This window comes from Solanum verrucosum, unplaced genomic scaffold (assembly GCF_900185275.1).
Source record: "Solanum verrucosum unplaced genomic scaffold, falcon-dt-bn FXZP01000196.1, whole genome shotgun sequence".
In the NCBI taxonomy this organism is placed as follows: Eukaryota; Viridiplantae; Streptophyta; class Magnoliopsida; order Solanales; family Solanaceae; genus Solanum; species Solanum verrucosum.
The window spans coordinates 620,399-636,702 of record NW_026020420.1 but is presented as its reverse complement, the minus strand read 5'-3'; the positions used below and the strand labels follow the sequence as shown (position 1 = coordinate 636,702).

Genomic DNA, 16,304 nt, shown 5'->3' with positions numbered 1-16,304 from the left:
TGATGGCTTGATATATACATGAAAAAGATAAAATTTAGAATTGAAATAAATCTCTTACAACAACATACTGTGTGTAATCCCACTAGTAGGGTCTGGGGACGGTGGTGTATACACAACCTTACCCCTACCTTTGAGAGAGTAGACAGGTTGTTTCCGATAGACGTTGAGCAAAATTTTACAGATTTGTAGAGCACAGCTACTTAATAAGTTACCACCAACTTAAGAATACAAGAACATGGAGGCTGGAGCAGTGACTTCTTTTCTCTCCCACCCTTCACCTTTATCTGCTGCTTTTCTCTCTTTCTTTCTTCTTTTTTTGCATGAGAGGAGTACAAAGCTATATGTATCATGGGATTTCATGTCGTCTGCTGTTGATGTGAGCACCGATAAATGGTTCAATGTTTCCGTTTAACACAGCAGTAAGGTCAGACAATTGGACGCTCGTCTTCATATCTTCTACCAGTTTGTTTGGATGATATACATACCTCCTTATCACTTGGTTCCAACTACTAGATATATCACTACTTCTGATGCTAGCCAAGTTTGAGACTCCTTGCTCCCTCATTACAATGAGAAGTTTTGCCTTTAAGCGATTTAGGGCCTTGAGCTTATTTGCGAAACGACTTCTTTCACCTATAAATAGAAACTCTCATGGTAGAGAGTGGCCCAAAAAAGTTGAGAAAGCAAAAGAGATTTTATATGTGGAAAATAAACATTTATCTTGCACAGGCAAAATGTACTAGTCAGAGCCACAAATTTAGAGCATATATTCTCCTAAGGCGGCAACACATTTGTGTCGGACACAAATATCTTGGACTGTATCTCACAGGCCACAGCTATCAGAAAATCAATGGAATATGAATGAATCTGTCAACCATGTGGTAGTATACGATCTACTGCAGAATCTTGAAACACAACCTTTTTTTCTCTAAAATGTGATGTATCACTTTTATGTGCAGTATGACTTTTGAATGACCAAGGGACAAGAATGCGCCCAACATTCAAGCAACTCTTTTGAGTTCACTTAACGACACACTTAAATATGGTGTCCACGTGATTACAATGATATGTAACAACTTATATGTATTATATAGACTTATTATGTTCTATTGGGTGCCCCATAGACATTTAACTCGTTTGCTTGTTGAAAATGTATCCAATTCTGTAACTGGAGACAAACCATAGAAGAAGTTTCCTTGTCATGCCATATCTCATACCCTTTGAGATATAATTCTTCAGTTCTCATTGTTCTAAGTCTAACCTCAGAGAAAGGAAAATCAAGAGAGTTGCAAGGTAATTTCCTTCAAAGTATTTCTTAAAAAGAACTTCTGCATGCATCAGTATCTATTAGAGTCTCTATAGCAGTCTGTATGACTGCCTAACTTCTCTACGGTCAGCAGGACAGACTGCAAAAGTTTATTTTTCTTTCCTAATCGACTACTTATTATGGTAATGAACATTCGACTTAAAAACTAAAAGACAACTCTCCAGGCGATACTGCCTAACTTCTGCACTCTGCAACAATTGTTGGGACGGACTTTCGTGGATATTCAGATCCATAGACACACCAAATAAAATTTTCTACACACATACAAATATAGAGAAGATTATGTGTGTATGTAGAAACCTTAAACAGATCATTGTGCAAAAACATCAAAGTACTATGAATCACCTATAGAGACAATGATACTCAACTCAAATCACCCATTATTACCTGTTGACCGGACTTGCAATCCTGTTGGAATGTGCTGAATGGTGAGTGAAGGTGAAGTCCTGCCCTGTTCCTCTTCATACAATGTTGTAATTTCTAGATCGTTTTCATCAATTTGGAGGTCAGGGGATGATTCAAGAAAAAGAGGAATAACATTGATCGCAGCAGCTCCATCCTGCACAATCCATTAAGATTAACCTGTAAATTTTATCATTTTGATGAACATCTAAGAGGATACAAGTAGCCAGATAGACCGTTGTGTTAATGTAAGGTACATAATGATTGCTCGACAAAACATGTGTCGAATCATCATCCTTCATTAGTTGGTTAATACTTCAAAAGTTTAAAGTTCTTGTCTTCCCAATAGTTTAAAGGAATTTCAGTATTCATTTTAAAGTTCCCCTCTTTCCTGACATATAAAGTCTCTGTGACATCATCACATAAGGAGCTCTTTCTTCGCAAAAGCAATACCTCATCATGAAAATCGATGGCCGAGTGATTTGAATTCCACGTTCTAGGAAAATGGAAGGGGGTTATTTTATCTTAGTGCAAGTTTGGTAATAGGAAGAGATCAGTGTACTTAGCGTCATCTGTTTGTTTTCACTCCTTATTCTACTGAGTACTGACTATTGTTAACTCTAAGTCACCCCTTATTCTACTGACTATTGAACTGCATCGAAGCATGGTAAATTTAAGATTGTTTCATAAATCATCAAGTTCTATAAGTTCTATACTACTTCCACTCAAAACTTGATGTACTATATTTTATCTATGCAATAATAAACACCATGATAACTATATTATATCTTCTCCTTTTCAGTTAAATGTTGGACAATCACAGTTTCCTTCATAACATTAATAGGTAGTAGTCACATTTTATGACCTGAAATAGATTACAGAGAATTTTTGAACTAACGGTCAGCGGTTGTTATTTATTCACTTCAGATAAACTAAACTCTAAGCAGAATGCATCAGAATACTGAGATTTAAGACGACACATGAAAAATGTTCTCCTCTTAAAAGGCCAACAAGAGTATGTCTAATGACTCTCATAGAACACATAACTCAAAGGATTCAGTAGGAAATAGGAAACTATTGGAATATTATAATTCACATAATCAACTGATAGCGACAGGGGAGAACTAAATTTGAGCTAAGAGTCCTCAGATTCATACCTTTGAAAGATCAAATTTACCTTCAGAACTTCCATTCATGCAATGGATTCCTCTTTCTCCTGAAAGATAGCCGTATGCTGACTTGAATTCTAACTCAATCATCACATATTTGATACCACCACTCTCTGAATCTTGTTTCTCAACTATCCTCGCCTTATGACCTTGTTTTTCTGCCCATTTGATATACATTCTTGTGAGTTTTTCTGCCCAAATCTGGATCAAAGTGGATAAGTCTAACAGTGAGAAACAGTACCAGAGTCTTGCCTAGAATGAAATTTCTAAGGAAATAAAGCTACATCAGCTTGAAGAAAACCCATCTCTTCGACTTTGAATAAGCAGAATAAATAGATGTTCATGAGCAGCTTGAAGACGAGTTGCTAGGAGTAGAAGGCTAGTATACCTACTTCCTAATCTCAACTATAAACCTTATCAGGCATCAGGTCTACAAACTACTACCTCCTCTCTGAAATTCGATGTTTTCCATAAAGAACAAAAAAATTGGAAGTTCAGAATCATTTCCATGTAAAATAAGTTTCTCACAGTCGAAATTTAAATCTTTTTGGGAGAAGAATCTATGGTGCAGATTGACTATTAACTTTATGGTTGAGATGAGTATATAAGTGAACAGTATTAAGGAGCAAGGGCACTGATAATACAAATATAACCCCCTTCCCTCCTTGCAACTTCAAATGCAGGGAACTCATCATGAAAGTTCCACTTCTTATACCTACCTAATAGCATGTTTATATCTCAGAACACTCATTGGCCTACTTTTTTCACCTGAGATGCATATGGACCTTTACTATTGACTCTTCAAGTACATGCGGCAATATAGCAAGAGATCACAGGTGAATACCTGCGAGTAAATGCCCTCGTTTCCAGATTCAATGGTCACACATGCTCCCTCCATATCATATGGCTCCCTAAGAAGCTTGGACATTTCATACTTATCTAATGTCTTATTCACACTCACACAAGCTGTATACGCCTGCTTTAAAAAGTCATAGTTGATAGAATCCATTCCTGCTAGTTCCGTAATCAGCTTAGCTTCTTCAGCCTGCAGAAGCACACTCAATGGAATAAAATTTGAATTTTATGGTTTTCCCTTTTAAGTCTTAAATAACTAGGCAATAAACATATGCTGACAAGTGAGAATTAGCTTTGGGTTATCTTGCATGATACCTTGTATCTAAGGTCTTTGAGGGCATCAACCGCTTTGGTGCTTTCAGCTAATTGCACAAGGTCTTCATTTGACTTGGCTACGTCATCCCACAAATCATATTCACGAATAATTTCTTCCTGCTTGAGGCGTCTTGCTTCTTCAAATTCTAGTGCTGTTGGTGCCAACATTTCAGCACGGAGTACCAAATCTTCAATCTTCCTTTTCAAAGCAAATGTGCCTACATCATGAGACCATCCATACCACAAAAAATTAACAGACTATTACTTACTATACACGCATTCAAATGCCAAGATTTTATGGCAGTATCTTGATGCTGTGTATAATTTTTCTAATGGTGAGTCGGTCTAGGAACATGAATATGTTGAGGATTCTAACTTGATTGAGTTGCATTCACATGCTTCTTGACAAAGATTCTTCTCAGCTATTTAGAGTTTCTTCCCTTTAAATTGTCCACTTTCCCATGCTATCTTCTCTAGACAACACTTAAAAAAGCATTAAGACCTGTTAAGGAAGATCTCCTGGTGTGTGAAAAAGGAAAAATAAATGCATGTCCTTCACTTCCCCTTGTGGGTAAGGGCATTTTCACAAGGGAATTCAAAAATTCCGCACTTATCATCTAAAGCTACTTTTGAACTACCTTGAACTTTTTGCCTCTACAAGTTAAATTCTCCTTATGTCAAGGGGATTCAAATTAACCTTCTCCCAATATATTTCAAGAAATATCTTTCCCTATGCATAATTCTGCACGATTGGTTGTGACTCCGCTGCTGTGTGCACTGCCTACACCCTAGTCACGCCTTTACATTTCCTTCTCATTTCTTTCTTATTTTTGGAAGGGGAGCCTTGGAGCAATGTATGTCACGAGTTTGAGCCATGGAAGCAGCCACTAATACTTGCATTAGGGTAGGTTGTCTACATCACACGCTTGGGGTGCTGGCCCTTTCCCGGACCCTGCTAACGCGGGATGATTTGTGCACCGGGCTGCCCTTTACCCTCATTCTTATTTACAGTTTACTAAGCACTTCGGAAGGTTCCATCTTTCTTTAAGTTAGCCTGCTTAATTGTCCCTCACTATCTCACTGAGCTTTCTCTGTCTCCATTCTCTCAGTCTCAAACACTAGTCTTTGCACACTACTGGTAATACTTCAAATTTATATCTCAACACCTCGCACAAAATAATCCATAACCTAAAAGTAGTTAAATTCATCTAAAAGTTAATAAAGCAAGGGCAAGTAAACTTATTTATTTTAAGTTTACAATCACCTCACTGATGAACCTTCTTAAAAGAATCACGAAGACTGATAATGAAGTTAGAATTTCAGCTTAGCTTAGCAACCACTTCATTCTAAAAACTTAAAGAGTTAATGATCAAAAACACACCCGAATTATCACTTTTTCTCGAGTTTCATAGCTCAACTAACCATTATTCTCTTTACCTATCTAAACTATCATTCCCTTTGTATTAAAACACACCTCAATACTTAGCCAAATCTTTGTTCCCAATCGACAACAGACGCATGTAGACCCACTCAATTCATGAATTTCATACCTCAACTATCCATTATTCTCTTTAGCTGTTTAAATTATCACTCTCTTTGTATTAAAACACACCTCATGAGTTGGGTAAATACTTATTCCCAATTAACAACAGGGCACGCGTAGGCCAACTCTGCATCTAAGTGTGTTTTTTTATACAAATGGAGTGATAATTCAGCTAGGAAACTCGCGAAACATTAACAGTTTAGATAGCTAAATAGAACAATAGATAGTTGAACTACGAGAGTCGTGCGAAAGAGTGATACTTTAGGAGTATTATTAAACTATTAAAGATGGTAGTAACCTTTTTTTTTTGTTGATTTTACTTGATATTTCTGAAACAAGAATACAAGCAGAGAAGAGAAGAAACAAACCAAGCTCTTTGTAGAATCTGTTCTTGTCATCGGTGTGCTGATTATGAGCTCGAATTCGAAAAGAAGCTCTCTTTGAGCTTCGAAGGTTCAATGGAGAAGACGAACAAGTAGCTTCTGTCCGTACAGAAAAAGGTTCAGCAGCCATTTTAGCCATACTGGTAGTAGACTGGTGGTGGATAAAATGTTTCTTGATTTTCCGGCCGCCGCGAAGAACACGGGCTTTGGGAAATGGAGAGTGGTGCAGGGGCTGTGCGCGTGCCACATTCCTGTTTTTATATTTTTCTATGGTCTAATTAGCCTTATTTTGTCCTCTATTTTTTTATGAAAAAGAAAAATATCCCCAATATTATTATAACAACAACTAATCTTACGAGAGTGATCGGAAAAGGATGGTGTATATGCAGAATATTATTGTCTGAAATATGTTATTTTGAGCAAATATTTGAAATATAAGTTCTTCTCTAGATAATTTGAAACTAGTATATCATTTTCCAAAAGCAACGTTATGATTAGTTTTAAATTGGTATAACAAGATGTATTACTAAAAAGTGTCTTTGATAGATAGTAAAATCTTTCTCGAAAATTATTTTTCAGGAAAAATACTTTTTTTTAAAACTAAAGTTTTTCATGCTTTTTTATTTTGGATAGTAAGTAAAATATATTATTTCAATAATGTCTATATATAATCTAAGCAAATAGAATTATGATGGTAGTGATGATTGTGTAAGGAGCAGGCAATCGGGTGAAATGTCGCTTGTGAAACTTGTGTTTCTTATTTCTACTGAGAGAGTTCATTTTTCTTGCCCTAAAGAGCTATCATTATTTTCAGTAAATACAATTTATTTTTTTGTCAACTTTCTTTTCCAGCCAAAAGTATTACCTAGAAGTACTTCAATTCAATTTCTATATTCTTGTTTTGAGCAATGGTAAAGTGTTCGAACTACGAAATCAATGATGCTTGCTCAAGGTAGATTGCACCGAAACCTGTGTGAACGTGGAATGCATCATGCACCGAACTGCCCTTTTATTTTTGGGAACTTTGTTCCCCTGCAGAAGTGTGTAGTAAAGGCATTATTCAATTAAGTATCAAGAGTTTGAGACAATTGATCAAATTGTACTGGCTTGAAAATGATTGTCAAACAGCAGAAAATTGAAGTTGTTAATAATACAAGCATTATGTACTAGTTTTGAACATCAAGATCTCTGTATCTAATGATCTCGACACCCAAGTAGTCAACAGGCCCTTGGACGGCCACATGAGGCTTTCCAACTTGAACGCGAACAGCAGATACCTGTGGATACTTGGTGAGGGTTGTCGATGCTATAAGCTGAGCCACAGATTCTAGCAGATTTTTAGGTGACCCCTCCATAACCTCTTTCACTATTCTGCCAATCCATAGATTTAAAAGATAGAATCAATGAATGATCACACCAAAGCAAGCATACGTGCCTAGCTAGAAAATTGATCCGCGAAATGTTTATTCTTAAAGACTGCTAAGACAAGAAAAGCAACTGTAACTTACAAGCAAACACAGTCCAGGAGATCAGTTAGCGCCAATAGGAAAATTCCCTTGTATCAGTGATTAAACTATTGGAATTTCAGGTGTTTCTTATTACCACACACTGACATGAGATTTACTTGAGTAATCAGGATCCAGACCACTAGATCCCGCCTTTAGGTGCAAAGTGAACTCCTCTAAGATAAATAATAGTAAGGCAATAGTCCATTTTTCCTCAAGAAAGTAGAACATTACGAGAGCCTCTAGCGGTGGCATCAAAATTCCAATGTATGATGGAATATCCAAAAAACAACATAGCATCAAGAATCTGCTTCAGTATGATCTAGAAAATGTTTCAAATGAGTCAAGTTCTTACTACGAGAACTTATAAAATCATTACACCTTTTACAGCTGTTTATAACCCAATTTAACTTTGGTGAAACTGCTCAATCCTCGTATATTTTCTATCCGGTGAAAAGAGTATTATTTAAACGGACCTCTGAGCTAAAGAACCTTGTTACAGAAATATTCAAGATGTTTCATTTATTAAGCTATGAAATAAAGTTCTTTCTGTTCGTTCATCTCAACTATCAAAAATGCAAAATGAACAAACTCGAAAGCATCACTCACCGGTATATATCAGTATAACTTAGAGTATCGGACAAGCAGTCAGATTCACCAGCAGGTCGAAGATCCATCCAAGCATCAACATCTACCAGGAACTTCTGACCAAGCTTCCTTTCCTCTTGCTTCACCCCATGGTATCCATGAAACTTTAAACCCCTCAGCACAAGTTTGTCTCCTTTTGGCATGTCCATGTGACCTGTCATCGGATACTCATAAAAGAAGTCATTACAGGGGATTCTTCATTCACAGGGGCCCGAACCGGATACCAGATGGTTATACAAAAAAAAATCCTCATAAATATTGCAAACTAAAGCAGGTCATGTGATCAATTAAGTCCTAGCAATTTGATCCTATGGAGGTAACAAAATGACTAAACAAGGACACATTCCTCACTCTTCTATTACTTCTGAACGCAGGTTATTGATGCAAACACTGAGGAATACAGACATCAAGCATAACTACGGAGAGCAAAATAGGTTAGCAGACCTTCTTGCTAAGGAGGAGCAAAGAAGAAACTTTTTGATAAGCTAAGTATTTTGGTAGTTCCTTAGGTGTTTGCAAATGACTCAATATGTGTAGACATTCTAGGAACTACTTTCAAAAGACTAATTTGGTTTACATCAATGAACTATCAAGGATCTATAGCGCTACCCTTAACTTGTAAATTTTGTCGAGTACATATATCTATCCAATTAACCAAAAAAAATATGGTTCTTTAAACATCTTTCAACAGCTTTGCCTTCATGAAGTTGAAATAGATAAGTCTTGCAAATAATTGGTCCCCTCATGAGATCCCGCAAACAGTAGTGGAGCCAGGATTTTCACTAAGGTCTTTCAAACTCTGAAGAAGTAAACACATGAACTAGCTGAAGGTGATTCAACATCTACATGTAGATAAAAAATATTAACACCACCTACCTATAAGAGGTAGAGAGACTATTTTCATAGACCCTCCGTTCAACCAAACTCTAGCAATAGTACATTCTGGAAAAAAAAAACCATAACTTCTGTTTGGTCCTTAAATTTTAACCACTACATCTAACAGAAAATTCCTTTTTTGCTGCTCTACATCAAATTCTTATTATGCAGTCATAAAGATTCTACCTTTACATGCTTATATATCAAAATCAATTGAATATTTCAAACCCCAAACTTTTTTTTGAACAATTAAATGATTTCAGAGACCCAAATTAGTTTAGAATAAGATCAAATCAGCTCAAGAAAGAACAACTACTAATAAAAGGCATAAGCTTTAGCACTTACTGGAGCTGGGTTTTACGACGACTGGTTAATGGTCGGCGAACAGCCGGAAAGCCGCCGGAATCTGAATAATAATTTTGATTGGAAGTTTTCCGGGCTTCTGAATATGGAAAATGAGTATAAATATCTTTTGTGTGTTTTATTTTGCATATTTTGTAGTGTTATCTTTTAATAATAAAATCTCATAATTAAATTTACACTTTTCAAATCACTATCTTTAAAATATTGTATCAAAATATAGAAAGAAAATAAATAAATTTACTCATTTACTTTCAAATAGGTAAATTTTGAAATTACACTTTCAAGTTATTAATTTAATATCCTTACTATTAGAATTAGACTTGAGAAATAATAAAAAAGAACTTATTTCGAAGATACACTTAGATAAACATAATATATATTCAAATTTTGTATTCAATCATTTTCATAAAAAAATTAGCTACATCATGACCGACTAATAATTTGTTTGCAAATTTGTTTTGATTTTTTAAACACAAATATTAAGGTCTGTATTCTACCCATGAAATACTTTGAGAAAAGATATAAACTTACTTATTCTAATACTCCATTGATCACGTTTTAATTACCATGCCACTATAGGGAACCAAATAATTAAGGTGTAAATCATTTAAAATTGGTTTGTAAACACTAGCATACAAATTCCACTAATCAAATCCTAATATATGTCCCTTTCTCATCCTGTTTTAATACACTGAATTCAGACCCAAATTGCCAATTTTTAAATTGTCCACTAGCTCTTGGGTCCAGCACACAAGTGGCTTAATCATACTGTATCAAACACTAACCCAGCTTTCCATCTTTTATTATACCCTCACCGTTTTAATTTGTCTATCTTGTTACATACTTAAGATCATAAGATTAAAAAGTGTTTTCGTACCTTCTATATATTTTTAATTTAAAAGTCGTTTTTACTTTCTTGTGAATTGAAGGGAGAATATGTCATTTGATTAGGAATGGAATTGACCGTTTGCATGAAAACATACTACTTTTTCTAGTGCCATCTTTTTTTCTACTTTTATGGTGCTGATAACTTGGCCACACAAGTAATGCATCTTTTAAACGAATATATAGGCAGGATAAAGCATCATATTCCACTAATTTTTGGCCGTTCATGTCAACATTTAACAAAATAACATTATTGTGAATGCCTACGAGTTTAAATCTTGAATTTGCCTTTATATCCAAACCATATACCGGGATCATAAAGGATGTGAGGGACATGTTCTTGCAAACATGGGCAAAGCCACTTAAAGGCGAAGGTTGATCCAACGCACACCCTACACTGAAAAATTATATTGTAACACACCCTTCATCAAAGTTTCGGACTCCATTACTACTTGCAAATAGCACAATTATGCTACACGAGTAAAATCTTGGGTCCAAATTTATATTATGGAAAAAAAAAAGTAGAGGAAGGTTAGGAGCAAACTAAATGACCACCATAATTCACATCATTGCTATTTGGAGAAATGAAACTTAATAGCTGCTCTTTTTTTCACTTTTGTTCAACTGGTTTTTACAAATTTTTTTCACTTTTACAGTTCTGTTGTTTACAAGAAGTTAAGCTAAAGAAAGGATATCAGACTATGAACAAGGCTAGATACAAGAGTGCCACCTACCTTGCTCTATACAAAGGTTTACATGAAACTAAAACTTAAAGAGACTTTCTAAACTGCTGCAAACTAACAACTGACTTCCTGAAAGTAAACCAAGAGACTGGATCTTCAACGAGGCTGCTGGATGCTGCGGAAACTGTTCCTCGGGCTCACGATCTTGGATGCCTTCTCAAAGTATTTGGGTGGCCCAATGGGGGATCTTGGTGAACTCAATGTTCTTATCAGTGCATCAGATGGTAAACCTGTTCATCAAGTGGGTAGAGTTTACAAGGAAATCATCATTTAAGAAAAACAGTAATAACCATAGTGAACACCAAAAATAATCACAACTAAGACCAGTAATGAAGGAATTTTCCCATCTTGTTTCAACATGCTCACACAAATTCCGACACCGGCAGGGATCCCCGGACTTGTAGAGTTTATAGTATAAAGATTTAATTGACTAAAGGTTCCTCACTTTTTTTGGTTTTTCCAGACAGGTTCTGCACTAAAACTTCAGTAAACCATGCAAACCGAACAATATCTTTGTGCTAACTGTAGGTTAATTACAAGACAGAGACAGATTGTGCATACCATATTGTGGCATCGCATTGACACCATAGAGAGATGACTTAATTCCTTGTTGCCCATTTTCGGAAGATTGAAGAAATTCCTCAAACTGAGCTTCCATGTTCAAGATGTCCTCATCAACATTGAGATCAATATTTTCAGGAAGCAAATCAGCAACATCATTACCAGCACCATATTCCTCTCCCTGGTTCTGGCTCATCCAATAGTCATGGAACCATGTTGAGGTTGTCACCAAATTCCACCATTCTGGTGAAAAATCCTCTACCTGGCGCACGAATGAAGGAACAAAGAGAGGCGCATTTGGATTCAATGTTGATCTTCCTCCAGAAACTAGTGCCATATTGCTTTTTCAAAATTGATGCCTGAAGTTGTTCGATGAAACAAAAAACACATTAGTGCATGACATACCGAATATGACCATATTTAGTACGTCAAGTTTCAACTTCAATGTTAAAATCACCCACAGAACTAAAGTAGAAGTTTTTCCTGGCCTAATAAACCAAATTCATGAGCAAATTTATCAAAGTATGGTAACTGAACACTACAGAAAAGGAAAATTAACATTCTCGAGGAACATACGATTTAGAAAACCCAAATTATCAGGTCTCGCATGGATAAAGCTCTAACCAAACTTCAACAATATCCTTTCTAATCTCTCAGCAATGATTCTATCTAGCACCTGTTACTACACAGTCAAAACCATAGCGCCACAGACATGAGGTAAACACTTCATACCTATGTTGCTCGGACTCTCCAAAAATGATGGCACATCGTGTTGGATCCTTCAAAAAACCCAAACACTACTTCTGAACGATCAGACACGCAGCCATCAACATTTTTGAAGAGTCCAAGCAACATAACCTCATACCACAATTACTAGCCTTCTTCTACTGCAATTTCAACTCGCTACTCCAAACCCTAACTCATACAACTCAAAAATCTCATATTTCCATAGCCAAACATGCTCCTCCATCAATCTTTCAGATAAACTAACAATAATTAACCTCACTTTCTCGAAAAACACCTGGATCCTTCACAGATCTACTCAAAACCATAGTCTTCACTATTTCATCAACAAAAAAGTACACGATATTGACTCAAATTGACTTCAAAAATCAATCTAAAACTACTCAACAAACAACACATATCACAATTAATCACAATTTTCAAACATATTCATCTATCAGCATATATAATTCATCAAAACAAAAGCTAACAACATATTCATTAAAAAATGTTTTAAAAAAAAAAAACTAGATATGATTCAACAGATCGAAGAATTAGAAGCGAGAAAAATACTTGAAAGCTTGAAAGAAGCTTTAATGGCGAATTTACAGTACCTTTTTACAGATTTTTTGTTCTTCAGCTACGGAGACGATCTCGTACACGTATGAAATCTTATCTGCACTTGAGGTCTTATATTTATAGGCAGGAATACCGAGCCTATTAGGTTTGGAACCGAACTTGAGGTTAGATAGACCGAACCAGTCCACTGATTGACCTTGGAGGATACTTAAATAATTCTAATTAAAGTATTCCAGATATTCTTTTATAGCCAAACAGATATTAGTAATAGCAAACCGGGACCTCCGGTCAATTTTCCATAAACCGGTTAATTTCCCAACTAGTAAATATACCTTCTTCTTTTTTTTTCGAATTCGTATTGGAGCTCAACTAATTCGGATTTACGTCTCGTAGAGCCTCATTTAGGCGAAACCTTTCTATTAGAATTTTTTTCATATCCAAACTCAAACTTGAAATCTCTAATTAAGAAAGAAGCAATATATTACGTCATTTTGAGCGATATATATTACCCATCAATTTTTGTCATTTGAGAAAACTATAGAAAATCCTCCTAAATTTGACGTGAATGGTTGGCAAATTCAAACAAAAACTTCTTTCTAGTTAACTAATTGAACTTTAATACATCTTCATCTTGATATATGGGTGAAATACATCCTTAAATTCTCGTCAAAGTTCAAGGTGTTTTCAATTTATATTAAGAGTTTTACGCTCGTAGCCTCGTACAAGAGTTTAAAGAATGTTTTTATGACTATCAATAGTTCAAAGACAAAACTAACAATTTACATCAAGTTTAGAGGTGTTTTTAATATTTTTCTCTCGAATCGTATTAATCTACCGACTACAAACAAGCAGACAAAACAAGCAGCCGGTAAAAAAAAAGTGTGTATACAGGTGTTAGAAATTGACTTGATATGAAACTTCTTGTAGGGACCATTTAACGGTGATTGATCCTTTTCATAATTGTGTGTAGGCCCAATATTGTATTATAATGAACGGTTGATTGATGAGAGTGTTTTGATCGACGGTGGAGAATTATTGGAGTAGTTATGATGATGTATTCAAATGAATGGTTTAGTGGGACCCATTGTTTAGCTAAAATCCCCTGTAATACGCGTCGTGCACATGGATGAGTAGGTCGGTGCGCCCACCCACCCACCCACCTAAATATTCATAGAAATTCCAAATGAATGAATAATTTAGGTCGAAGATAGTTAAATCTTTCTATAACGGTATTGTTTATTTAAATATATTTTATTTTTTAAAATATATCGTGATATGAAGTTTTGTACATTGTTATAAAGAATAGATGTTATTGAGAGATCTAATTATATTGTTAGCAAAAGAAAAGTATGAGATTGTACAAAAATTCTTGTTATTATGATGAGATCATTGTATCAAAAGAAACTTATGGGAATAGATTGTTTGAATTTTTTTGTTTTTAATATCACAATTGCTAAATGCTTTGTAAAGTTGAGTGTCATATGTTCACTTTATTTTCGATTTGAGGAAGAAAGAAAGCTAAAGAAATAAAAGAATCGTCAAAAATATCAGACTAAGGAATTCATGGTGATGAGAGTTAAAGAAACAATAATAATATATCTAGTATAATATCATAATTGAGTTTTGATGAAAATAGAGCATATACCAATTTTACTCCTAATTTATTAGAATAGAGAGGTTGTTTACGATGGTCGAGGATACGAAAAGAAATGAAAAAGGTGAAAGTTAGTGAGAAAAAGACTATATTGTTTGTTTCTTTGGATGGGCTTTGTGATTAGTTATGGGCCAGGAGGCCCAGGACCAATGAGCTAGTTAGGAACTGGGCCAAGAACTAAGTCCAATGAATCAGTTGGGCCAAGTCCAGGCTTAGCTCAATATTAGATGTTTATATGTCCTTTTTTTTCAAAAGTATTTAACTTATAGTCAGTGTTAACGAACTTCAAACTTGCGATGCTACCCCAATTTCTTCAAAGTATTTAACTTGAATGTCGTGGACGTTAAATTTTATCGGATTTAAAATAGGAATTTATCAACAACAACAAAAACGAATCTAATCCATCTTCAAACTCCATATATAAGATCAAATTTTCATTTGGCTTGGGTTGTTCTTTATCATTTGGTTGATTTACACACAAAAATTTTTTAAAGAAAATCGTTTAGAATTTGTTCCTCTTTTAAAAAGTCGTTCAAATATATTTATTGAGAAATTATCCTTCTGCAACATGTTAGGTTCGAATCTAATATTTACTCCTATATAAATGGAGTTGAGATTCAAATTTTATGAGTTAAATTTTTGGACAACTACATCAAGTATTAGTAAATTAATCTTTATACATATTTAACTAATCTTTGACCACACATATTGAACTTAAACTAAAAGCTATTCAGTTAGACTAAATTGGTTACATATATTTATCGATCTTACAAATAAAATATTAATAATAGTCGAATACCAAAAGAGTCTTAAAGTTCCTCCACATGTTAACTTGATAAAGCATATGCTAAACGTGAGTACCCAAAAATATTAAAGTAGACAGCACAAAAGGTGCATAATTGAGAAAAGGAAGTTGGTTTCAAAGTAAAATTGGTTGTTGAAGTCTTCAAAGGACAACAAAGAGCATGTGGAAATCAATTAAATCCAGTATTTATTTTTTCTTTCGAAGCCACTAACTTAAAGTCGTACTTAAGTTGTACTTACTCTCTCGTACTTAGGAGTGAGCTCTTATTCTTTTTACTTTTTTGATAACTTGAACTTACTATTTTCGAATTGAAACTTAAAAGTGAATGATACTTACCATATGAACAACTCCCTTTCATCATCTTTTTATTTATAATTAATTAAAAAGCGTGTAATAGAAAAAATAATCTGCTAAAACCTTTAAAGTCAATTAACATAATATAAGCAAACCTTCTTACCATATGTCTAGGTTCACCAACCTCTCTCAATTTTAGATATATATTTAATGATATACTTTAATTTCCTTATTGACATTTATATAATTTTAAAATAATATATTAAATAAATTTATTGTAATTTCAAAATTCAGTCAAACTAATTCTCATAAAATATAACAACTAATATGATTCAAAATATACGGCATGTGCTTAGCTAGCTGCACTTGACTCTATTTTTTAAAAATATTGTTGTTTGTTTTCATCACAAAGCCACCATAATTGACCAAAAACATGTTAAATTAGAAAATAAAAGTCAAATTTGACTGAAGACCCTCTAAAATTGAGCAATTTTGTTAATTTCTAGTCTAAAATATCATGCCATCACTAGGAAGAAAAAAAAAACCTTTTTCATATTTTTAATAGTGTTTAAATTTGAGTTTTTTTTTTTTTTTTAACTATAAGAATTTGAAATAGTAAAATAATAGGCCTAACAAAAAAAAACTAGATGGACTTATTTAACAAATACGAAACG

At 34.5% G+C, this 16,304-nt stretch overlaps 3 protein-coding genes across 3 annotated transcripts; all 3 read right to left on the bottom strand.

Annotated features, from left to right (window-relative positions):
- Nucleotides 1-327: 327 nt before the first annotated feature.
- On the bottom strand, nt 328-6,238 carry LOC125806865 (peptide chain release factor PrfB3, chloroplastic). The gene is made up of 6 exons (XM_049486621.1): nt 5,980-6,238; nt 4,069-4,286; nt 3,743-3,943; nt 2,887-3,099; nt 1,715-1,886; nt 328-633 (listed from the first exon to the last, which is right to left on the bottom strand). The coding sequence occupies exons 1-6, from the start codon at nt 6,131-6,133 to the stop codon at nt 347-349; spliced, it is 1,245 nt and encodes a 414-aa protein (XP_049342578.1). The 5' UTR covers nt 6,134-6,238; the 3' UTR covers nt 328-346.
- Nucleotides 6,239-7,072: 834 nt separating this feature from the next.
- LOC125841089 (dihydroneopterin aldolase 1-like) lies at nt 7,073-9,641 on the bottom strand. Its single transcript, XM_049520098.1, has 3 exons — nt 9,369-9,641; nt 8,109-8,301; nt 7,073-7,365 (listed from the first exon to the last, which is right to left on the bottom strand). The coding sequence occupies exons 2-3, from the start codon at nt 8,294-8,296 to the stop codon at nt 7,161-7,163; spliced, it is 393 nt and encodes a 130-aa protein (XP_049376055.1). The 5' UTR covers nt 8,297-8,301; nt 9,369-9,641; the 3' UTR covers nt 7,073-7,160.
- A 1,215-nt stretch (nt 9,642-10,856) lies between these two features.
- Nucleotides 10,857-12,216, bottom strand: LOC125841033 (protein EARLY RESPONSIVE TO DEHYDRATION 15-like). The gene is made up of 2 exons (XM_049520026.1): nt 11,576-12,216; nt 10,857-11,244 (listed from the first exon to the last, which is right to left on the bottom strand). Exons 1-2 carry the CDS (start codon nt 11,910-11,912, stop codon nt 11,111-11,113), a joined length of 471 nt encoding a protein of 156 aa, XP_049375983.1. The 5' UTR covers nt 11,913-12,216; the 3' UTR covers nt 10,857-11,110.
- Between the last annotated feature and the right edge of the window lie 4,088 nt (nt 12,217-16,304).